The following is a 24,803-nucleotide window of genomic DNA, read 5'->3' as shown; positions in this document are numbered from 1 at the left end:
CCTGTTTGAACTGGTCTGGCAATCAGTTCCACTTTTTGGGAATCAGTTGAAACTAGTTTGGGAACTGGTTCCAAGTAAAAGCCCTCCTAGAAACTAGTAGGGGTGTGCAAAATGTCCGGGGACCGCCTGGACCGCTCGGAATAGGACCGGAATTGCCTGGAACCGGCGGTTCTTGAGGGAACCGGTCCGGTTCCCGGTTCCAATTGTTGGGAACCGGTGGGAACCGGTTCGGTTCCCGGTTCCGTGGGCGGATCCGCCCGCCTGCCCACCCTGACCGGACCGACACCTTTTTAATAAAAAAAAAAATCCTAAACGAAACCCTAATTCGCGTCTCATCTCTTCCGGTTTCATTGTCTTCGGTTCTCTCTCTATTTCTTCTTTAGTCTCTTCTTTTCGTCTTCGATTCCTCCTCGAGCGTCGACGTCGCCGCCGTTGCTCCTCCTCCGCCGTTGTCCGCCCCCTTGCACCAATTGCCACTCGCCACAACCGCTGCTCCTCCGCCTCTGTCGTCTGCCCCCTCGTTGCTGTCCGCCCCCTCGCTCAATCTCTTTGTCTTCGATTCCTCCCAGAGCATTGATGCCATTGCCGTTGCTACTGCTCCTCCTCCACCACTGTCCGCCCCCTCGCGCCGGTCGCCACCTGCCACAACCGCTGCTCCTCCACCCTCGTTGTCCCCCCTCACGTTGTCCGCCCTCTCGCTCGGTCCCTTCATCTTTGATTCCTCCCTAAGCGTTGACGCTGCCGCTGCTGCTCCTCCGCCGCTGCTGTCCGCCCCCTCGCGCCGGTCGCCACCCACCACAGCTGCTGCTCCTTCACCTCTGTTGTCCGCCCCCTCGCGCCAGTCGCCACCCACCACAGCCGTTGCTCCTCCGCATCTGCTGTCCGTCCCCTTGTTGCTGTCCGCCCCCTCGCATTGGTCGCCACCCGCCACAGCCGCTGCTCGTCCACCTCTACTGTCCATCTCGATCAAGCCCCTTTTTCGTCACTCAACAAGGTACGATTATCAGCTTCCAGCTTGCCTCTCGATTCATCTTCCGCTTATGAACTTGTACTTCGGTTTAATTACCCAATAGGTGAAGTTCGAGTCTTTGTTTTGGGAATTGATCGCTGTTCATCTTGGTGCTTTGTCTTCAACGGTGCTCATGCTTGAATTTGTAGAATCCTAAGTTGCTTTTCCCTTTTGCTATGTTTTTTGATTTTTTGTATGTTTGATTGTCAATAAATTCTATGCTCATGGTCGTGGGAAATATTTTTGGCTGTTGGCAAAGAAATGGGAAGTCACCATTTCACCTCAGAAGGCTATTAAGTATTAGCTACATTCAACTATTTTCTAGAAGATGTTTTTTTTTTTTCATTTCTGATGGCCCTCTTCAAATTTGGATTCACTTGAGTTGTTGTTATAAGTAGTTTTATGTGCCTAATATTGATGCATGGCTAGCGGGTTGACAATTGATAGTTGTGTGTGTTTTTTATGAGCTATATACTGCTGCATAGAGTAGAAAATGTTATTGCACTTGTAGTACAAGTCTAACTTTCCATAACAATCATCTCAACAAATCCTCTTTTGACTATGAGGTAGATTGTGCGAGTCTCTCTTTGATGAATATGAACTCCACTTCCCTTCCATTTTTAGGTTCTTTGATTGTCCCAATTAGCCACCTTTCTTCTTCGTTTGTTATGTTAAGGATCAACTCTTTGAGTTGCTTCCTTTATTTGACATTGGTTCTAATCATCTGGTACTCACAAGATTGCACTTTTGGTTGTTGTTTATCTAACTTGTGTTGGCTTGAACACAGGGACATGGAGCTTGTGATTTCTTTCCATGGACAGATTCTCTGGCAAAAAATGTGGCCCCCAAAGATGTTGCGACTTCTGTTGTTGCACCTCCGAAAGTCATGGAAATTGAGTCAACAATGGCAGATGTTGGTGAAGATTATGAGGTAGATCCATGAGTCATCTTGAGGGTTTTTTCCCCCACCGCACTTAGTTTTTTTTTTGTCATTCACGTGTAGCTGACTGTTATTTAATGTTGAGCATTTATCTATTAATTATTGTTTTAGTTTTTGGAGATTGGAACTTGGAATTTCAGAGCTCAAAACATGGGAACTGGACCAGATCGGCGGTCCGAGAAACCAAAATTGTTTCGCGACCATTCTATGTTGAAAACCAAAAATTTTCGCATTAAGATCGGTTCCATGGATCCACTCGGGAACTGGACCGGATCGGCGGTTTGGTTCTCGGGTGGATCCATGCAACAAACGGGTGGATCCCGGTTCCAATTTTTCAGAATCGGTCCTTAGCGGGCGGTTCTCGGTTCTAGGTCGGGAACCCCCCGCCCGAACCATACACACCCCTATAAACTAGACTAAATGGACTGGTTTTGGAGTTGGTTTTTACTAATGTTTAAAAAAGAAATCCTAGTTGCCTCTCTCTCTCTCTCTCTCTCTCTCTCTCTCTCGCACGATCTGCCTCCTTCTTAGTCGCCTCTCTCTCTTAGTCTCTCTCTATACGCCCAACCACCATCATTGTCACCATCGTAGGCATTGTAGCCTGTAGGAACGCAACCTAACTCGTTGTTGCCTCTTGTCTCGCTGTCTCGAGATTTGCCATTATTGCCCACACAGCACAAACTTAAGCAAGGTGAGTTTGAAATTGATATTTTTTTTTTGTCAAGTTTTCGATTTTTTTTTTGTCGTGATAAAGTTTTCGATTTTTTGAAGATGGGGTTTTTAATGTCTCTTTGATTTGACGCTGGCATTGGACTTCCTAGTATAGGCGTTCTGGTGCTTGGGTGGGCCACGCCGATTGCTCATCTCTTCTTTGTCTCCAACTTATCTTTTATCTTCCCAATTTAAAGAAATGGAATGGGAGTAGGCATTATGGTGCTTGGGCTTCCACGTGTAGGTGTCTTGGGTTTATGATAATTAGGCTTGTAGGTCATTAGTTCTTTGTTCAGTCAAAAAGTTCATGTATTTACTGATTGATTATATGTGCTTAATGTTTTAATACAAATTAATAGGATTACGTCGGTGTTTTCTCACATATTTATGTAAAATTTGAAGTCGTATAGGATATTGTGTGGTTGCAAAATAGGTTCCAGTGCAAACAAGGTAGACCTTGGAACTGGACCGAAAAATTAGGATAAGTTCCAAAATAGGTTACAATACAAACATGGTAGGATACAGGGTCCAAAAAAAGGGGAACCGGTTATGACACTGTAGCATATAGGATCCAGGTTTGGAATCTACCCACCTTAGAATTGATCACCTCTACTTTCCCATGCGCCCTCTCACCCATCCAACTCTTGTTATTGTCTTCACAGTCTGTTAAGGCACCTCTCCATTACCTTTCGTTGTACAGTGAGATCTATTACGGTATCCGCTCAATCATAGAGACGAGTCCATTGCTGATGATTACTTCAGCGTTAAGATATCCGATTCTTATCGTTGGTAATTAATGAATATGCTAACTGAAATCGAGTCGCTAGAGGTTTTTTTGTCCCCATAGTTTTTGGTTTGGTAATTTTGAATTTGACTAGTTGATTCCGAGATGTGATGAGCTGAAGGCAAGTACTGAAATTTGACGGTTCATAGGCTCAAGATGTCTGACCTTATCGCTGATGATTGATGGATCTTGACTCGAATCTCGTTGCTTTGAGCTTGTTATGTGGAGTCCAGTATTTTTATTTGACTTGTTGATAATGAGATATGCTAATGGTAGAAACTGTTCGATAGACTTTGAGATATACCATAATTGTTGATGAATTATATTAGTTGTCGAGGCTTTGAGATATGAAATGCTTATCGCTGCCAATTGATGGTCCACCGATTGAATCTCATATGTTTTATTTGTGGATTCAAGTTTTGAAATAGAGCAGAGCAGTGTTACTGCTTGTTCAATGGTCAGTATAACCTTGGTGGCTTGTTGATCCTTGACGTTTCTACCTTGTTCATCGACGACCTTACCGCCTTGCTGATCATATTGGAACGACCACGTTGTTATGGGTTCTGATTCCACTTGTTATGGGCTATTATAATTTTTCCTTATCCGTACAGCCTTAGGAAGCTCTTTCCAAAGTCAGCCTTACTCAAAACAACATAAGCAATTCTAGAGAGAAGATCTCAATTTGTGTTTACATCTCTTGGTAATCCAAATGAGGGGAAGGGGAGCCCTATTTATATAAATACCCCTATAATTGCAATTGCCGATCTACAATACAATTTAATAGTGAAGATTGATGAAAAGTCTTTAAAATACAAGTGCATATTTCCTAAATTATCCCCAAGATTACCCTAGAATACCATGTATACATTTCCCTTATTACCCTCGGAACATTCTAGTGTCTCCCTAAAAACTCTAGATACAAAAAGATTCTAGAATACTGGGTGATTTATAGGTTATCACGATCCACTTGCTAAGTCTTTGGGCTTGAAAACCTTTGGACCCTAACACTAGGATCCTAGTTACCATCCTCTGCAGCAGAACCGCTCCTCAAACCTAAAGTCCCCAAAACGCACTTGTGCATGCCAAGTCGCTAAAGTCCCCCAAAATGTTGCACGGATAATACCTTGGCATATGACCTATAAACTGAATCATGGCGAAAGCCAACTGATCACTGTCCGCCATAACTACACTGGCGAGCACTTAAATCAGACTGATTTGCACCCTAGAACTTGCAAATTCTAAACAAAACTTGCCACTCCAACTACAAGGGCTGCGTCCCCTGCCACAGACTTGCAAGAGGGCAGCCTTTGCTCAATTCTGTGGTGAGTGCAAATGACATGGATATCTATGTATCGAAGTGGTGTCGACGCAGTTCCATGTCAACATTTCCGTTCATGTATTTGACAAAAGTACTAACTTAAACAAAGGAATTTACAGTTCATGGATTTAGCTGGACCAAAAAAAAAAAAGAGTTCAAGAATTAGAATGAACAAATTAATGAAGTATATAATTCTAGCCTTAAATAGTTTATTACCAAAGAAACTTGTCATAATGTTCTTTTTTATAGATAAGTTAGAGCATTTATTGGTACAAAATAAGCCCAGGGGAGCTAATCCCCGTCATAAGCCCTAAATTAGTGATATGTTTAATGTAACCATAGAAAGAATCTTAGAAGAAACATTACGCCAAGAAGAATTTTTCTTTTGCTGTTGTCTCATTGGGAATAACAAGGATGCTTCGTAGTTGCAGTTTAATTGTGACCAAAGTATATATTCACTAGGGTTAATAGTAATGGCCAGACAACCTTTTGTGTGCATAATATTATAATCCTTCATAAAAGGTTAAAGAATATCAGATCTTTCTTTTGCCCCCAGTAGCGACAGTTTGCATGCTTTCTCACTATATATTCTGGGAACCAAACGGGATTTCTCCCGTGACGGCAAGAAGGGAGAACGAATTCTTGATCTCGAATCTCAGGTAAGCCTTCTTTGTTTTTCTCTCAATATCTTTCAACACGGTGCTTCTTTTGCAGGCATAGGGCATTATGATTAGTGACCGCATGCTGCACTTCGTTTCGAATCAAATAGTCAAAAACTATGTATGCATTCGACATTACTAATTGCCCATAGAATAGCCGGAGAATAGAAGGTTGGATTATGCATGTTCCAGTAGAATTTATAGGAGTTATGATCTTGTATGATTTGCGACCACCTGATTTTAACGGCAAATTGTCTTCGTTGCACGTTGTTGGGAGATCAAGGTAGCTGACGGTCTTTTATTATTCATTTCTCAAGCTTCGCAGATTCTTTAGATATTTCCTCAACTAGTTTAGGCGTAAGGCCTCCTCAAAGTGAACGACTTTTCCGATTTGCCCAATGGCAAAAACACGGCAAAGTGCCTGAGGTAAAATCTTTCGAGAGTAGGGGTTTCTTCATGACAATCAAAATCCAATCACGCTATTCTGTCAATGTAGACCTCTGCTATTTCTAGAACAGATTGAATGCATCGCGAAACGGGGCGTGTTTTCTGTTCTACTAGAAAAAAGAAGAAGAAAAAAACATCATTTTCATGTTGTTTTTTGGCTTTGCTTTACTTTTTGACAGGTCTCGAGTCCTGTTTAATGGAAAAAAAGAAGATGTGCTTAATTCATTCTCGTCATTAGGCACTAAATTAATGTGACACGAACGAGAATATCAGATGTACCCTTTCACTCTCTAGTTTCATGGGCTTGTAATCTTTTTCTTTCACTTGTTTAGAAATGAGTCAGATCGTCAAGGAAGTTGCGGTAACCATAGAGAGGAAGATGGACAACTTGACTACCGGATCCATCGAGTGTTGCATATATCGAGTGCCTGAGAAGTTGCGCAGAGCAAATGCGGAGGCCTACACCCCTCAAGTTATCTCCATCGGGCCATTCCACCGTGAAAAGACAGCAATTCAGTTGATGGCGACCAAACTGAGGTACTTGAAAGGCTTCCTCCACCGCAGCAAGGCTGACCTCCCAGCTTGTATCAGAATCATCAGCGAATTGGAAGACCGCATTCGGCAATGGTACCAAGAAAATCTCACCCAAGCCAGCAAGGAGCTCGTGGAAATGATCTTAGTGGACGCAGTTTTTGTAGTTGAGCTATTCATAAGAAGCCGCTACCTCGAGCACCGAGACGAGGACGACGAAATATTCAGCAAGCAGTGGATAAGCAACGCCGTATTCCACGACCTCCTGCTCCTGGAAAATCAAGTCCCATTCTTTGTCCTCGAGATTCTCTATAATCTCACCGCATTGAGTAACACTGTCACGTTCTTCAAGCTTAGCTACGAGTACTTCAAAGACGTCCTGGAGGGGCAAGAGCTTGCAAGCACGAGCTTTCAGATGAAGCACCTGGTGGACTACGTGCGAGCCCTGCAACTGCCCTCGTTCCCACGGGGTGGGAGGTACAAACATGGCAAGAAATTCGAGCTGACTCGGAGTGCAAAGGAGCTGCATGAGGCCGGTGTTGAGTTCAAACCAGGCAAGGCAAACTTCTCCCTGCCCGATGTCCACTTCAAGGTTGAGACCCTCATGATGCGGCACGTGGTTGTGCACGAGTGGACCGAGGCGTGGTTCAGGAACATGATTGCGTACGAGCAGTGCCACCTCGTGCAAAAGTACATCACCAGCTACGCCATTCTCATGGACAGCCTCATCGACACGCCCGAAGACATCGACATTCTAGTCAGCTGCGGAATTTTGGAAAATCGGCTCGGTAGCAAGGAAGACGTGGCCAGTCTCTTCAACAGCTTGTACAAGGAGACCATAAGGGACTCCAGCGAGTTCCTCTACTCAGACCTGTGTCAGAAACTGAATGAGTACAGCAGGCACCCGTGGAACCAGTGGAAGGCCGCCTGGTACCGGTGGAAGGTCATCCTCTACCGAGAGTACTTCAGCAACCCGTGGTCCGCGTTCTCCGTGGTTGCCGCTGCGGTGCTGCTCGTGCTCACCTTGTTGCAAACTGCGTGTTCCTTGATGGATGTTTACGCGGGCGACCCAGGGCGATTGTTCCGTTGGCACAAGTAATGCCCGTCGGAATGAACCTCGCCCAACTTCTCTCCATTTCGCTAATTCTTTTCTATTTTTTTCGTTTCCTCATTGTTGTTGTTGTCTTTTTTTTTTTTTTTTTTTCCTTCTTTTTTCTTTTAAAATTTTTGAATTTTTTAAAAATCATTTTATATTCTGGAAGAAGGAGATGTGGGGGGGCCCTTAAGCACGGTCCGAATACGGCCCATGCGCTATTCAAGCCCAATTTAAAAGCAAATTAAGCCCAACTCATCAACAATCCAATGCCTCCATCAAAGCATATCAAAGCCCAAAAAACATCAATACAACTATAACTAGAATTAAGCCCAAACTTCCTAAAAATAACAACTAAGGTCTGTGCCTCCACTCTCTCCTCTTTCTCCATGTACTTTTCTTCTTCCTTACTCAGTGTTTTATCGCCTTTCTTAAACTGAACATTAAATTCAGAATATTTAAAACTTTTAATCAATAGATAATGCTCTCCACGTTCAAGCAAAGCACTACCAAGTATTCTCACCGCGAGTTATGTCAGTCCATCTATCACTAGACCGTCATCAAAGAATCTAACTCACACCTAACTCACACTTAGTGAAATCACTATCTTCATACTATCACGAACTTTGGAAAAACTCATGGCTTATGAATAAGTAAAGCGAGATGTGACCCAACAAATCATCATGAATAATCACTGATAAATAGCTCCGCGTCATTTTTTCTCATCACCCACCACCATCAATTACACTCGAAATCGTGGTTAACAATTAATGAACAAATAAGAGGTGTAAACTATATCAACACTCATTCAGTTTGAACGCTTTGTGGACCTATTTTATGAAAATGCCATGGACGGATTTCGTCGAATAGGTCATAGTCAACGAGTTAAGGAGTAGGCTTCAAATACCCAAATCTCAAACACCGTGGACGATAGCTTCGTTGTGACATCCCGAAATTCGACCCGTTTCGATAAAGTGAAATGGGCATTTCGTTAACGTGCCTATGGCCCTTTTTCTCTGAACTGATTACTCACGAGTTAACTAACCTATTGGGTGAAGCCGTTAAGGGATGTATCGGCCGTAAAATCCCTAAAAGCTACCTAATTGGTTGGATTGAGCTAAAATCACGTCGATCGATTTTTAACCACGAAATCAACTCGATTTCGGGAATCGAATTTTAAGCGCGTCATAATTCTTATTTTTGGATCTGTCTCATCACTCGTCAATTTATTGACGAGTCAAAATTTCAATAAAGAAATTATCGGGAGAAAATTGAAGATCAAAAGAAAATAGAAAGAAAAAGAAAGAGAAAAGGAAAATTTGCATAAAGGAAGTATGCATTTTATTTTTCTTTTTCTCTCTCCCCCTTTTCTTTTTCTGTCTTTTTCCTCTCTCTCCCTCTCTTTTCTTTTCTTTCTTTTCTCTCTTTTCTTTCTCTCTCCTCTCTCCTCTCCCCTCCCCCTCGTGCGAATTGCCCCCACCACCCATTTCTCTCTCTCTCTATCTTTTTTCCCCTTTGACCAGTCAATGTTTATCTCCCCTCCTCTCTCTCATCTCTCTCCCTCGACATTTCCTTTCCCCTTCCGTTCGAGCGAACCAGAAGCGGAGGAAGACTAGAAGCTGCAGCTCCGTCGCCGCGACCGCCGCCCGCTCGCCGCTCGTCCCGCCGCCGCACCGCCGCACCGCCGCCCGCGCCGCGCCCGCGCGCTTGCCGCCGTCCCGCCGTCAGCGCACGCCCAGGCCGCGCGAACCAGCCGCTGTTCGCCTCTGCTCCGCACCGACCAGCCACCGTCCGGCCACCTCCGGCCACCGCCTAGCCCCGCCGGACCACCCACGCGACCCCCTCGCCCTCCGCCGGCTTTCCCTCGCCGCCCTAGCCGCCGGAGCAGCCCCGATCGGCTCCGTCCAGCAGACCCACGGAGTGGGTTTCAGCATCTTCGGGCCTGCTTTTGGGCCGTTTCCCGGCCCCGAACCCGAGCCGTGCTTTGGGAAGTTTCGTTCCTCGCGTCACCGCCGTCGGATTGATCCGATTTGCGCGTGATTTGGTGAGTAATCTCACTAATCTTGGATTAGTTGGATTATGCTTGAGGTTGGTCTACTAATTATTGGAAGTGCCTTGGGATTTTTCCCGACCCAAATCGGGCTTCAATTTGATAAGTCGGGCCTAAGTGGAATTTTTGGCATTTAAATATTAATTTTCGAAATTAATTAATTAATTATTTATTTTTCAAAAATTCAACAGTGATGGCCAGTGACCGGAATATTATGCTGATGACCGTGGCAAAGTCCGTTTGTTTAATCGGGCTTTATTTTAAGTTAAATTGAATTTCTTGTATTTAAATATTATTTTTCGAAATTAATTATTTAATTATTTATTTTTGGAAATTCGACTTGGATGGCTAGTAGCCAGATTTTTATGCTGACGATCGTGTGTAGCCCGTTTATTTAATTGGGCTTTAATTTGAGCTAAATTGGATTTATTGTAATTAATTATTAAAATTTGAAATTAATTAATTATTTATTTATTTTTTCGGAAATTAAAGTTGGGTTAGTCGACGACCGAAATTTCGTGGCGATCGTCGTGGTGAAGTCTGTTTATTTAATGGAGCTTTATTTTGCGTTGAATTGAATTATTTGCGAATGTTGGGAATTATTTTTTAATTGGAAAATCGTTGGTTATTAATTGAAAAATAACCAGGCATCGGTTGATAATGCCAAATCTATTTGAGCGGACTACAGAAAATGTGGGAGTTATGGAAAGGAAAATATTATATTTTGACTAAGGCCAGCCGTGTGTTCACGCACGATATTTTATCGGGTATTTTTAATACAAAAACTTAGGCCACGACATTATTTGAATTGAGGAATTTAAATGCGCGGCACAATGTCATTGGGCCGCGAGGGATTAATCGTGTGTTGGCTTATAGTTGAAGTAAGATGATTATTGGAAGTTGATGTGATGTGTGTTGTGTTGAGGGAAACCAATGGATCATGAGCAGGTAAAGGACTAAGTACTACACAAGTAGAAGACTTCGTGTGAGTTATCTCTAGCGCCTTATACCATTGCTTATTGTAGTTAAGGACTAAGTATTACATGGCGACCTGAGTCGCATGGGAATTATCTCTAGCGCCTTGCAGTATTGTAATGCATAGGAAAGGGCTAAGTGCTACATCTCGTGTGAGTTACCTCTAGCGCCTTACACTATTGCCTTTGTAGTGAAAGACTAAGTACTGCACGATAGCGAGACTTCGTGTGAGTTACCTCTAGCGCCTTATACTACTGTTATTTGTGGTCAAGGACTAAGTGCCGCGCGATGACGAGACTTCGTGTTGGGGTCACCTCTAGCGCCTTGAGCCTATATTTGAGTGGGAATGTTGAATGAGAATGTTGAGATTAATTATCAAGTGTAGATGAAATCATTGTTATGGTTTGATTCGTTTGTGATGGATTGACTGATTGAACTGAATTGGCTGGGAAGGGTCATTGTTGACATGTAATCGACGAGGTCGATTGATCATTGCTTTGATTTGATGCTGTGAATTGATTGACTGAATGAAAATGACCGTGAGTGGTCTTGTTGGCATTTAATCGACTAGGTCGATTTGATCGATGCTTCGATCGGCGATATGATTGCTTGGGTGCTTATTATGAATTGTACTGACTTGCAGGTGAGATATGAGGCCAAGGTACGTCTTCTGCCCTATGCGTGTTTAGGCAGCCTTTAGTATAATGGTTATCTAATCGGGCTTAGTGGGGTAGAACTCGCTGAGACGTAGTCTCATCCCAGTTTGGGGAAAACCATTTCAGGACCCTGATGAGAAGCTGAGGAGGAGGAATCTGAGTGGGAGAACTCTGAGGTAAAACCTGAGGAGAAGAATTTTGGAAGAAGAAGATAATCCCGAGAGGGGCCTTGAGTACGGCCCGGATGGACTGAGATTCTATCTTCTTTTGAGATCTCCATTTTGATGTGAATAGAGATAGAGTAAAAAGTTGTGAAGTACTCTAGTTTGTGTTTTGTATAAAAGTTTGGTTATAAGTTTCAATATGAAATTATGGCCCTGCTTTTCTATCCCATTGTTTTATTGTCTGGGGATTTATAACTGCTTCCGCATGTGCTTAATAATAGAAAGGGTCGGCGATACTAGTCCTGAGATATCGCATTATAAAATCAACCAAATAAGAAGGATGTGTGCATACCCGAAGATCGGGGCGTGACATTCATTTCGACATTCATTCAGAAGCTTCCCGAAGTCCCAAAAGCGCACATGTGCTACATGCCAAGTCGCTAAAATCCCCCAAAAAGTTGCGCTTAGAATACAATATATAGACTGAATCTCACTAAATTATTCTCCAAACCACCGGGGGAGAATACAATGAATGAAAACATCTTATGAACATCCGCCAGGACTACACGATGAGCACGTAAATCAGATTGTGATTCTGGCCATAGAACTTGCAAGTTCTAAACAAAACTTGCCATTGCAACTACAAGGGTCGTGTCACACTTGTCACATGGATATCCATGTAATGAAGTGGCATTGACACGATTCTATGTCAGCATTTCTGTTCACATATTTGATGGAAAGACTAACTTAAACAAAAGAAGTTATAGTTCAAGGATTTAGTTGGACCAAAAAAAGAAGAAAAAAAGAAGAGTTCGAGAATCAAATTGAACAAATTGAAAACGTATATAATTCAAGCCTTAAACCGTTTATTATCGAAGAAACTTGTCATAATGTTCTTTTTTCTAAATTATAAATAAGACTATTTATTGATACGGAATAAGCACGGGGAGCTAATCCCTTTCATAAGCCTTATTAAATTAGGGATATGGGTACATGGAACCATAGAGAAAGTCTTAGGACAAACATTATGCCAAGAAAGAATTTTGCTTTTGCTGTTGCGATATTGAGAATAACTTGAATACTTCACAGTTGCAGTGTAATTGTGACCAAAGTATTATCACTTTTTCTGCATCAAAAACTTCTCTAACGGTCTAGATAAAGTTAGATCAAGAGATCTTTTCAGCTCAATGGCAAAGTAACCAATTTTCTGTTCTGTGTTCTTTTCCCCTTCCCCTTTTTCTTTGGGGTTAATAGTAATGGGCAGACATTCTTTTGTGCGCACAAGATAATATTGCTTCATAGAAGGTTAAAGAATATCATATCTTTCTTCTGTCCCTCCATAGCTGTTGTTTTCATGGTTTGCATGGTTTCTCGGTATATAGTCTGGGAAGCAAACGGGATTTCTCCGGTGACAACAAGAAAGAAGAACATACTGATCTCCAATCTCAGGTAAGCCTTCTTTGTTTTTCTCTCAACAACTTTCAACTCAGTGCTCCTTCTGCAGACATAAGAGAATTATGCTTAGTGATGGGAAAATTATCCAAAAAGGTTTATTATTGCTGCATTCATTTCCATTTTCTTTTAAACTAAAAATGAAACCAAAAAAAAAAAAAAATAGAACCTGTTGGAACCTGGAACCGACCCTGGAACCTGTGACAGGGTAGGTTCTAGGTTCTTGTTCTAATGGGTAGGTTCCAGGTTCCAAAAAATGAGAAACCTGTACCCGAGGGTAGGTTTCAGGTTCCAAGCGGAACCTGTGAGGAACCGGGAACTGCTCACCCCTACTCACCACTGTGTGCTGAGGGGTTCCGTGAGGGCGAGGGCAAGACCCCTCTCTCTCTCTCTCTCTCTCTCCACAAAGGTATGTACCTTGGTTGATGTGTGGGGCGACACCACCGCGGCTCGAGGAAGCTAAATATGGTTTAACCTTTATCTTAATTTTTAATTGCCTTCTTCCAGAATCCTTAACTCAATTCTTTTAATTCTTTAAATTTGTAAAGTCACGTGAGTGCCACATTGGCTTGTAGCTGCCATGTCAGCACTTAACAGCTATTTAACTGTCACATCAATATTTTTGTCTAAGACAGAAAAATTAATAATTTGCAAATTTGAAAATCCTTAAATTGCAAACGCTCTTGAACGACGACGTTGTGCAAATCCAAAAAGTTGAAGGCCCCACGCCTTTATTCCTAAAACATATTGTAATCAAAGTTGAGACGTTGCTGGATACTGACGGAAGCCTTTTCTTGTTCATATAATTGCTGCCGGTGGGTTCAATTTTCTCTTTTTCAACAAAATCCAGGTGGTATAATAGTGTAAATTTCACTCTTGGCTGTCAACTATAAATTTATTTATAATAAACAAACTGGTTACTTCATATATTTTGCAAAAATATTTACACCCAGAAAAATTCCCTAGTGCCATAACTTGAGTTACTGGAAGATCCTAACGATGTTATTTATTTTATTTATTTTTCCAATATTGATGAATGAACAGGGTGTAAAATGAAGCTTTTTTCTAGTGTATAAGGAAGTCAGGAGGGAAAAATACTGCTTTTGTTTGAAAAGAGAGAAGTAAAAGGAATTAGAAAGACAACAGATATGCTATTCAGTATGCATAATGTTAAGAGGTAGTTCAATCTTAATTTATTTATTTATCTATCTTTTTTCGTTGAATGAGTTTGCTCTTATGAAGTCTTTTTCTCTTCATGCCTTTGAAATAGAAATATAGAAAAATCTTTGGCAACAACTAGATACATTTGACACGTTCAAGAAAAAAGAAGAAGAAAGTTATCAGATGTAAATGTCTTTTCAAATTTGGAAAAATTTACTTTTATGAGCCGTTGCAACAATTAATTGAAGTATCAAAAGATTCCAAACTTAGTTATCAGAGATCACTTATTTAATTTTCGCCATGGTGTACAAAGGTTTCGAATCTGGACCTAAAATCATTGACATGGCAATATTATTAGTTCTAGCCATCCTACAAGGCATGGCTAACACTAACATGGACAATTGTTTAAAATTTTTCTTATTTATTTATTTATTTATACTTTATTATACTTTTTTTTTTGGATAAGTACACTAATGGTGCCATAAGTTGTGTACGGCACTCACTTTGGTACCAAAAGTTTCCGTTGGATCATTTAAGTGCCAAAAATTTTGAAAAACGCTCACTTTGGTGCTAATGCCGATCTGATCGGCCGGAAATCTGACGTGGCCTTTTTTTTATTAATTTCTTATACTGATGTGGCTCGCCGGAGTTTCCATTAGATCACTTAGGCCTTCAAACGACGTCGTTTTAGCATCCTAATACCAAAACGACGCCGTTTTGTGTCTTTCCCCCTAGTTCAAAATCCTAAATTCCCAAACGACGCCATTTTGTGTCGTCTTCTTCCCCGAATAGATTCGTCTTCTTCCCTAAACAGATCCGGCAACACCAGCAGCGCAGAACTAGCAACACCAATAGCGCAAAACCAGCAACATCAGTAATTTTCCAGAAAAGAAACCATGCATTCGCCTCCGCCCTCCCCCGGTAGTTTTCCCCCATTTTCAATCACCTTATCAACCTTTCAAATGCCTGAATCTTAGCCCCACCACCGCCTTTTCACAAGGAATATCGTTGGGTGCAGAGGAAACACGAGTTCGAAGAATCTCCAGAAGCACGAGTGATCCGGCCAATGGTAGCCGCGAAGATTTGGAACGCCACGGAGGTTGTTGGCTAAGCCAGCTGCTACGAAGGCAGCAGCCGTGGCCTCGCCATCCCCTCCTCCGCCCTCATCGTTGACACCTCACTCTCTCTCGAGATTTTCTGTTCGTTTTTTTTTTTCTTTTGTCTTGCTGTGGCAAGCAACTACGATGGAGGTCGAGGGATGGCGGTTGAGCGACGGTGGCCGAGGGACGGCGGCCAAGTGACGTGGCCGAGGGACGGGGCCGAGCGATGGCGGACGAACAATGGCGGACAAAAAAACCCTAATTTCAATCTCCAAATAAAATGAAAAAAAAAAACGGTGTTGTTTTTGTGAGGCTATGCACGTAGGATGGCAAAACGATGTCGTTTTCTTAAGGAAGACAGAAAACGACGTCATTTAAAAGGCTTCTTGATTTTTTTTTTTAAATATAAAAGCCACGTAATCATTTTGGCCGGAATCTGTCGTCGGTAGCACCAAAGTGATCGTTTTTCCTCCGATTTGGCACTTAAGTGATCCGGCGGAAACTTTTGGCACCATTAGTGTACTTATCCTTTTTTTTTGTCTTTTTTTTTTCACTTATCCTAGGCCCTACTTGCTTAGGTGAGGTGTGGACCCTTGCATAGGCCAAAAGTGGGTGTCACAGCCCTCGTTGTCCTCGCTTATGGCTGGTGAGGGTTGAGACCAGGGTCAACAAAAAAAGGAAAGAAAAATGAAAAGAAGAAACAAAGAGAAAAGAACAAAAAGAATTATTCATATCAATATCAGTCATGCTATGTAGGATAGTCAGTGCTAATTAAACTACCATGTTAATGATTTTGAGCCCAAATTGACCATAAAGATTAAATTGTCATATTGTTAAAATATTTAGAACTATATTGGCATATCAGTTAAAATTCTTAGTACTAAATCGGCACAATTAAAAGATTTAGAACTAAATTGGCAAATTATCAAAATGTTTATAACTAAATTGGCCAAATTGAAAAATTTATGATTAAATGGGTACAAGTACAATACGTTTATATTTTTTTTTTGATAATTTTTCTCTTGCATTGTGTTTGAAAAAGTAAGCTAAGTCTTTATAACGATTCCCCAAGATTATCGAAATAAATTCGTACAAAACTTTTTCTAGTTCTATCTTTTGGATTTTTTATTTTATTATTTGCCATGAGATGTAGCTAAAAGCAAGGTTAAGAATGAGGAGAAAAACCAGTTTTTTTTTTTTTTATCGTCTTGGTCAAACTACATGTTTCATCCATGTTCTCACTTAAATGCCTATGGGATAAAAGGGTCGGTAGGAAAAGTATAAAAAAAAAAAATCTTAAGTCTATTATAGGGTGTTAATTTAATCACAAACTTTAGTTATGCCAATTTAATCATAAATATTTTTACAACTTGCCAATTGAGTCATTTTGGCCAATTTAGAAATTACTGATATGGATGCCGACCGTCCTACGTGACATGGATGACGCTAATGTGGACAATTTTACAATTTTTTTAAAAATAAAATTTTAATTAAATGTTATCATTATTTTTTTCTTTTTTTCCTTTGATTTTGGCCGATGATATCAACAAAGGCCTTAGGTGAGGAGACCTTCACCGGATCCGGTGAGGGCTTAGGTGAGGGTTGCGACCCTCGCTAGCTGTTGATGAGGGTTTGTTGGTCCTTGCTCACCAAAATGAAAGAAAAAAAATTAATTAAAAAGAAAAGAAAATATAAAAAATTAAAATATTATTTAAATATATACATGTCAACGTCGACCATGCCATGTGGGATGGCCATGGTCAGTGTCCACGCTAATGATTTCCTGCCAAAATTGGTTAGACAGACTCAATTGGAAAAAATATGAAAAAATTTAGGATAAAATTGACTCAATTGAAAGGTTTGAGATTAAATTAGCATCAATGCAATATATTTACGACTTGCTGGGTACTTTTGCCAAGCATTGCTTGTCCTTGAACTTTTTAATTTGCTCAATCTAATCTTTGAATCTTTTTTTTTGTCCATCTAGGTTCTTGAACTATATACTTTTTTATTCGATTTAATCATTCCATTAAAAATTGTTAATTTTGATTGGAAGGAAAGAGACAAGATGTCTTTGAACAGTCTAGTTTACCTAAAGTGGTAGAGTTCAATGCACAATGAAAAGATTGGTGGAATATGAAAATATCTTGTCAAAGCACCCAAACACCTTCAAGGCCTCTCCTCCTCTCCCCCCCCACATGAGGCCTTCCCCAGTTGTTCCTCTTGGGCTAGCAGTCAGCCACAAAACTCGTCCAATCATGTTCTCATTCACCCATTTGCGCCTCACCCTCTCCTCATCACCCTTTCCCATAGGGGTGCACAATCGAACCGGGTTTACCTAGGAACCAGACCAAACCGTTAGGAAAACAGGTCTAGGAACGGGTTCCTATTTGAATTGGTCTAGCAATCAGTTCCATTTTTTGGGAATAAGTTGAAACCGGTTTGAGAACCAGTTCCAAGTAAAAGCCCTCCTAGAAACTAGACTAATTGAACTGGTTTTGGAACCGGTTTTTACTAATGTTAAAAAAAAGAAACCCTAGTTGCGTCCCTCTCTCCTATTCTCTCCGTCTCTTTGTCTTTCTCTGTCTCTCTTCACATGATCTGCCTCCTTCTCAGTCGCCTCTCTCTCTTAGTCTCTCTCTGTATGCCCAACCACCATCATTGTCACCACCATCGGCATTGTAGCCTGAAGGAACGCAACCTAACTCGTTGTTGCCTCTTGTCTCATTGTCGTGAGATTTGCCATTATTGCCCAAATAGCACAAACTTAAGCAAGGTGAGTTTGAAATTGTTTGTTCTTTTTTTTTTTTTTTTTTGTAGGGTTTTTCGCTTTTTTGGGGTGGGGGTTTTATAATCTCTTTAGATTCGTTTGGTAACGTTTCTATTCAAAAATTGTTCAAGGGAATAGAAATTAAAAAAAAAATTATTTATGTTCCGGGGAACAATTTTTTAATAGAAGAACGCGTTTGGTAAACTTATTCTTGGAATAGAAAAAGAACAAGAACACGTTTGGTAAACTTGTATAATTTTTTTTTTTTGTTTCTTTTAATTTTTTAATATTTTTTTATTTTATTTTTCCTTTTTTATTTTTATTTTTCCTTCCTTTTGGCCGGTCATTGGCCTCGGCCATGGCCGGCGACCAGCCGACGAGGGCTCGTGGCCTCGCCCGGGGCCGGCGACACTCCGGCAAGGTCGCCGGCCCTCGACGGCTAGTCGCCGGCCACTGGCCAAAGAAAAAAGAAGAAGAAAAAAAAAAGAAGAAAAGAAAGAGAAGAAAAAAACAAAGAGAGAAAAATTGTTTCTTGAAAGTATTCCGAAACAAGAAACAAGTTTTTTTTTTATTTGTTGTTTTTGTTCCAAATTTGTTTCCGGGAACAAAAAATAGATTTTGAGTAAAAACCCAAATAAACGCGTTTCTATTCTTTTTTTGTTCTCGGGAACAAAAAAACAGGAATTGTGTTCATAAACACGGGCCAAGAACACAAACAAACAGGCCCTTTGATTTTGACACCGGCATTGGGCATCCAATTATAGGCGTTCTGGTGCTTGGGTGGGCCATGCCGATTGCTCATCTTTTCTTTGTCTTCAACTCCTCTTTTATCTTCTCAATTCAAAGAAATGGAATGGGAGTAGGCATTATGGTGCTTGGGCTTCCACATGTAGGCGTCTTGAGTTTATGATAATTAGGCTTATAGGTCCTTAGTTCTTTGTTTAGTTAAAAAGTTCATGTACTTACTGATTGATTACATGTAATTAATGTTTCAATACAAATTATGAGGATTATGTTGTTGTTTTCTCACGTATTTATGTAAAATTTGAAGTCGTATAGGATATTGTGTGGTTGCAAAACAGTTTCCAATACAAACAAGGTAGACCCTGGAACTAGACCGGAAAAAGTAGGGTAAGTTCCAAAACAGGTTTCAGTACAAATATGGTAGGATACATGATCCAAAAAATGGGGAACCGGTTATAACGCGGTAGCATATAGGGTTCAGGTCTGGAATCTACCCACCTTAGAACTGATTACCTCTACTTTCCCATGCGCCCTCTCACCCATCCAACTCTTGTTATTTTCTTCACCGTCTCTTAAGGCACCACGCCATTACCTTTCGTCCTAGAGTGGGATCTATTACGGTATCCGCTCAATCATAGAGACGAGTCCATTCTTGATGATTACTTCAGCGTTAAGATATCCGATCCTTATCATTGGTAATTAATGAATTTGCTACCTGAAATCGAGTCGCTAGAGGTTTTTTTTGTCCCCATAATTTTTGGTTTGGTAATTTTGAATTTGACTAGTTGATTCTGAGATGTGATGAGCTGAAGGCGAGTACTGAAATTTGACGTTCATAGGCTCAAGATGTCTGATCCTTATCGCTGATGATTGATGGATCTTGACTCGAATCTCGTTGCTTTGAGCTTGTTATGTGGAGTCCAGTATTTTAATTTGACTTGTTGATAATGAGATATGCTAATGGTAGAAACTGTTCGATAGATTTTGAGATATACCATAATTGTTGATGAATTCTATTAGTTGTCGAGGCTTTGAGATATGAAATGCTTATTGCTGCCAATTGATGGTCCACCGATTGAATCTCATATGTTTTATTTGTGGATTCAAGTTTTGAAATAGAGCAGAGCAGCGTTACTGCTTGTTGAATGGTCAGTATAACCTTGGTGGCTTGTTGATCCTCGACCTTTCTACCTTGTTCATCGACGACCTTACCGCCTTGTTGATCATATTGGAACGATCACGTTGTTATGGGTTCTGATTCCACTTGTTATGGGCTATTATAATTTTTCCTTATCCGTACATCCTTAGGAAGCTCTTTCCAAAGTCAGCCTTACTCAAAACAACATAAGCAGTTCTAGAGAGAAAATCTCAATTTGTGTTTACATCTCTTGGTAATCCAAATGAGAGGAAGGTGAGCCCTATTTATATAAATATCCCTTCAATTGCAATTGCCAATCTACAATACAATTTAACAGTGAATTGATGAAAAGTCTTTAAAATACAAGTGCATATTTCCTATATTATCCCCAAGATTACCCTAGAATACCATGTGTACATTTCCCTTATTACCCTTGGAACATTCTAGAGTCTCCCTAAAAACTCTAGATAAAAAAGATTCTAGAACACTGGGTGATTTATAGGTTATCACGACCTACTTGCTAGGTCTTTGGGCTTGAAAACCTTTGGACCCTAACACTAGGATCCTAGTTACCATCCTCAGCAGCAGAACCGCTCCTCAAACCTAAAGTCCCCAAAACGCACTTGTGCATGCCAAGTCGCTAAAGTCCCCCAAAATGTTGCACGGATAATACCTTGGCATATGATCTATAAACTGAATCACGGCGAAAGCCAACTGATCAATGTCCGCCATAACTACACTGGCGAGCACGTAAATCAAACTGACTCGCACCCTAGAACTTGCAAGTTCTAAACAAAACTTGCCACTCCAACTACAAGGGCTGCGTCCCCTGCCACAGACTTGCAAGAGGGCAGCCTTCGCTCAATTCTTTGGTGAGTGCAAATGACATGGATATCTATGTATCGAAGTGGTGTCGACGCAGTTCCATGTCAGCATTTCCGTTCATGTATTTGACAGAATGACTAACTTAAACAAAGGAATTTACAATTCATGGATTTAGCTGCACCAAAAAAAAAAAAAAAGAGTTCAAGAATTAGAATGAACAAATTAATGAAGTATATAATTCTAGCCTTAAATAATTTATTACCAAAGAAACTTGTCATAATGTTCTTTTTTTTATAAATAAGTTAGAGCATTTATTGCCAAGGGGTGTCAACGGTTCGGTTTGGTTCGGTTTTATTGAAAAACCAAACCGAACCGAACCGTTAAAAAAAACTTCAAAACCGAACCGAACCGTTAAAAAAAACTTCCGAACCGAACCGAACCGTTAAAAAAAACTTCCGAACCGAACTGAATAAGACCCGAACCGAATACGAACCGAACCGAAATTTCGGTTCGGTTCGGTTTTTCGGTTTTCGGTTTTTAGATTTTGGGTTTTGGTTTTCGGTTTTTTTGGCGTCGAACTTTTCAGAATTGAAGACGGTGAGCCCTTCCTCCAGCTTCGCGCCGTTCTCCTTCACCGGCGTCCCCCGCGATCGTGCCGCCTTCGCCGTGGCCATCCTCGATGGAATCGCAGCGCGAGTGTTGGGCTCCCGTTGATTGATGTCTGGTTCCTCTCTTTCGTTTCACTTCTTTGAATCTTTGGGCTGACCAGTCTCAAGAAACTTCGCAGCAAGCGCGCACAGACACGTCGCATCTTCCACATTCAATTCCATTGCCCCCAAAACCTCCCCTGCCTCAAATCGAATGGTCCGAATTCCGATCAACTGAAGTAACAACAACAACAGGGGTCCGTGACTCGAAGAGCAAGAACCCAGGCAGATCTAAAGCAAAGTAATGATTTGAGCAGCTGGTGGCAAGAGAGAGAGAGAAAGAGAGAGAGAGAGTTGGTGGGGGAAGAAGAGAGAGGGTCGAAGAAGGAAGCCTGCCTCTTCGAGCAATGAAAGCTAAGAATCGGAGCTGGCCTGAAGCCCCGAGGGAGAGAGAGAGCCAGAGGAGACGGGATTTAGGAGAGAATTTTAATTTTATCGGTTTGTGGTTCAGTTCGGTTCGGTTAACCGATAAAAACCGAACCAATAAAAAATTATCAATTTTTAATGAGAATCGAACCGAAAACCGAACCGAACCGAAAAAAATCGAATTTTTCAGTTCGGTTCGGTTCGGTTTTCGGTTCGGTTCCTGACACTCCTGTTTATTGGTACGAAATAAGCCCAGGGGAGCTAATCCCCATCATAAGCCCTAAATTAGTGATGTGTTTAATGTAACCATAGAAAGAGTCTTAGAAGAAACATTACGCCAAGAAGAATTTTTCTTTTGCTGTTGTCTCATTGGGAATAACAAGGATGCTTCGTAGTTGCAGTTTAATTGTGACCAAAGTATATATTCGCTTTTTCTGCATCACGAACTTCTCTGACACTGTAGAAAAAGTTGGACCAAGAGGAGATCTTTTCGACTTAGTGGCAAAGAAAACAAATGACTCTTTTTTGTGTTTTTACCCCTTATACTTTTTCATGGGGTTAATAATAATGGCCAGACAACCTTTTGTGTGCATAATATAATAATGCTTCATAAAAGGTTAAAGAATATCAGATCTTTCTTTTGCCCCCAGTAGCGACAGTTTGCATGCATTCTCACTATATATTCTGGGAAGCAAACGGGATTTCTCCCGTGACGGCAAGAAGGGAGAACGAATTCTTGATCTCGAATCTCAGGTAAGCCTTCTTTGTTTTTCTCTCAATATCTTTCAACACGGTGCTTCTTTTGCAGACATAGAGCATTATGATTAGTGACCGCATGCTGCACTTCGTTTCGAATCAAATAGACAAAAACTATGTATGCATTCGACATTACTAATTGCCCATAGAATAGCCAAGAAATAGAAGGTTGGATTATGCGTGTTCCAGTAGAATTTATAGGAGTTATGATCTTGTATGATTTGCGACCACCTGATTTTAACGGCAAATTGTCTTCGTTGCACGTTGTTGGGAGATCAAGGTAGCTGACGGTCTTTAATTATTCATTTCTCAAGCTTCGCAGATTCTTTAGATATTTCCTCAACTAGTTTAGGCGTAAGGCCTCCTCAAAGTGAACGACTTTTCCGATTTGCCCAATGGCAAAAACACGGCAAAGTGCCCGAGGTAAAATCTTTCGAGAGCAGGGGTTTCTTCATGACAATCAAAATCCAATCACGTTATTCTGTCAATGTAGACCTCTGCTATTTCTAGAACAGATTGAATGCATCGCGAAACGGGCATGTTTTCTGTTCTACTAGAAAAAAGAAGAAGAAAAAAACATCATTTTCATGTTGTTTTTTGGCTTTGTTTTTCTTTTTGACAGGTCTCGAGTCCTGTTTAATGGGAAAAAAGAAGATGTGCTTAATTCATTCTCGTCATTAGGCACTAAATTACTGTGACACGAACGAGAATATCAGATGTACCCTTTCACTCTCTAGTTTCATGGGCTTGTAATTTTTTTCTTTCACTTGTTTAGAAATGAGTCAGATCGTCGAGGAAGTTGCGGTAACCATAGAGAGGAAGATGCACAACTTGACTACCGGATCCATCGAGTGTTGCATATATCGAGTGCCTGAGAAGTTGCGCAGAGCAAATGCGGAGGCCTACACCCCTCAAGTTATCTCCATCGGGCCATTCCACCGTGAAAAGACAGCAATTCAGTTGATGGCGACCAAACTGAGGTACTTGAAAGGCTTCCTCCACCGCAGCAAGGCTGACCTCCCAGCTTGTATCAGAATAATCAGCGAATTGGAAGACCGCATTCGGCAATGCTACCAAGAAAATCTCACCCAAGCCAGCAAGGAGCTCGTGGAAATGATCTTAGTGGACGCAGTTTTTGTAGTTGAGCTATTCATAAGAAGCCGCTACCTCGAGCACCGAGACGAGGACGACGAAATATTCAACAAGCAGTGGATAAGCAACGCCGTATTCCACGACCTCCTGCTCCTGGAAAATCAAGTCCCATTCTTTGTCCTCGAGATTCTCTATAATCTCACCGCATTGAGTAACACTGTCACGTTCTTCAAGCTTAGCTACGAGTACTTCAAAGACGTCCTGCACGGGCATGAGCTTGCAAGCACGAGCTTTCAGATGAAGCACCTGGTGGATTACGTGCGAGCCCTGCAACTGCCCTCGTTCCCACGGGGTGGGAGGTACAAACATGGCAAGAAATTCGAGCTGACTCGGAGTGCAAAGGAGCTGCATGAGGCCGGTGCTGAGTTCAAACCAGGCAAGGAAAACTCCTCCCTGCCCGATGTCCACTTCGAGGCTGAGACCCTCTGGATGCGGCACGTGGTTGTGCACGAGTGGACCGAGGCGTGGTTTAGGAACATGATTGCGTACGAGCAGTGCCACCTCGTGCAAAAGTACATCACCAGCTACGCCATTCTCATGGACAGCCTCATCGACACGCCCGAAGACATCGACATTCTAGTCAGCTGCGGAATTTTGGAAAATCGGCTCGGTAGCAAGGAAGACGTGGCCAGTCTCTTCAACAGCTTGTACAAGGAGACCATGAGGGACTCCAGCGAGTTCCTCTACTCAGACCTGTGTCAGAAACTGAATGAGTACAGCAGGCACCCGTGGAACCAGTGGAAGGCCGCCCGGTACCGGTGGAAGGTCATCCTCTACCGAGAGTACTTCAGCAACCCGTGGTCCGCGTTCTCCGTGGTTGCCGCTGCGGTGCTGCTCGTGCTCACCTTGTTGCAAACTGCGTGTTCCTTGATGGATGTTTACGCGGGCGACCCAGGGCGATTGTTCCGTTGGCACAAGTAATGCCCGTCGGAATGAACCTCGCCCAACTTCTCTCCATTTCGCTAATTCTTTTCTATTTTTTTTTTTCGTTTCCTCATTGTTGTTGTTGTCTTTTTTTTATTTATTATTTCCTTCTTTTTTCTTTTAAAATTTTTGAATTTTTTAAAATTAATTTTTTAAAAATCATTTTATATTCTGGAAGAAGGAGACGTGGGGCGGGCCCTTAAGCACGGTCCGAATACGGCCCATGCGCTATTCAAGCCCAATTTAAAAGCAAATTAAGCCCAACTCATCAACAATCCAATGCCTCCATCAAAGCAGATCAAAGCCCAAAAACATCAATACAACTATAACTAGAATTAAGCCCAAACTTCCTAAAAATAACAACTAAGGTC

General features: G+C 41.5%; 3 protein-coding genes across 4 annotated transcripts; 2 read left to right on the top strand and 1 right to left on the bottom strand.

Moving 5' to 3' along the window:
- Positions 1-379: 379 nt before the first annotated feature.
- On the bottom strand, positions 380-961 carry LOC104439373 (glycine-rich protein 1-like). Its single transcript, XM_010052448.2, has one exon. It carries the CDS (start codon positions 959-961, stop codon positions 380-382), a length of 582 nt encoding a protein of 193 aa, XP_010050750.2.
- Positions 962-5,352: 4,391 nt separating this feature from the next.
- Positions 5,353-7,535, top strand: LOC104439374 (UPF0481 protein At3g47200). Its single transcript, XM_018870608.2, has 2 exons — positions 5,353-5,421; positions 6,201-7,535. The coding sequence occupies exon 2, from the start codon at positions 6,203-6,205 to the stop codon at positions 7,496-7,498; it is 1,296 nt and encodes a 431-aa protein (XP_018726153.1). The 5' UTR covers positions 5,353-5,421; positions 6,201-6,202; the 3' UTR covers positions 7,499-7,535.
- A 14,754-nt stretch (positions 7,536-22,289) lies between these two features.
- LOC104439375 (UPF0481 protein At3g47200) lies at positions 22,290-24,512 on the top strand. 2 transcript variants are annotated; one of them, XM_010052451.3, is made up of 2 exons: positions 22,290-22,353; positions 23,132-24,512. In XM_010052451.3, exon 2 carries the CDS (start codon positions 23,134-23,136, stop codon positions 24,427-24,429), a length of 1,296 nt encoding a protein of 431 aa, XP_010050753.1. In that variant the 5' UTR covers positions 22,290-22,353; positions 23,132-23,133; the 3' UTR covers positions 24,430-24,512. The 2 variants fall into 2 exon arrangements, with proteins under 2 accessions (XP_010050753.1, XP_018726309.1); XM_018870764.2 differs by having other exon boundaries at positions 22,317-22,353; positions 22,979-24,512.
- Positions 24,513-24,803: the final 291 nt, after the last annotated feature.

Source organism: Eucalyptus grandis, chromosome 10 (genome assembly GCF_016545825.1).
Source record: "Eucalyptus grandis isolate ANBG69807.140 chromosome 10, ASM1654582v1, whole genome shotgun sequence".
Lineage (NCBI taxonomy): Eukaryota > Viridiplantae > Streptophyta > Magnoliopsida > Myrtales > Myrtaceae > Eucalyptus > Eucalyptus grandis.
The sequence above is the reverse complement of the archived record's forward strand: the minus strand, read 5'-3'. Positions and strand labels throughout refer to the sequence as shown.

What these genes read in the sequence shown, in the direction of transcription:
- LOC104439375 (XM_010052451.3), top strand. Translation starts at nt 23,134, where the DNA reads ATGAGTCAGATCGTCGAGGAAGTTGCGGTAACCATAGAGAGGAAGATG.
- LOC104439374 (XM_018870608.2), top strand. Translation starts at nt 6,203, where the DNA reads ATGAGTCAGATCGTCAAGGAAGTTGCGGTAACCATAGAGAGGAAGATG.
- LOC104439373 (XM_010052448.2), bottom strand. Translation starts at nt 961, where the DNA reads ATGGACAGTAGAGGTGGACGAGCAGCGGCTGTGGCGGGTGGCGACCAA.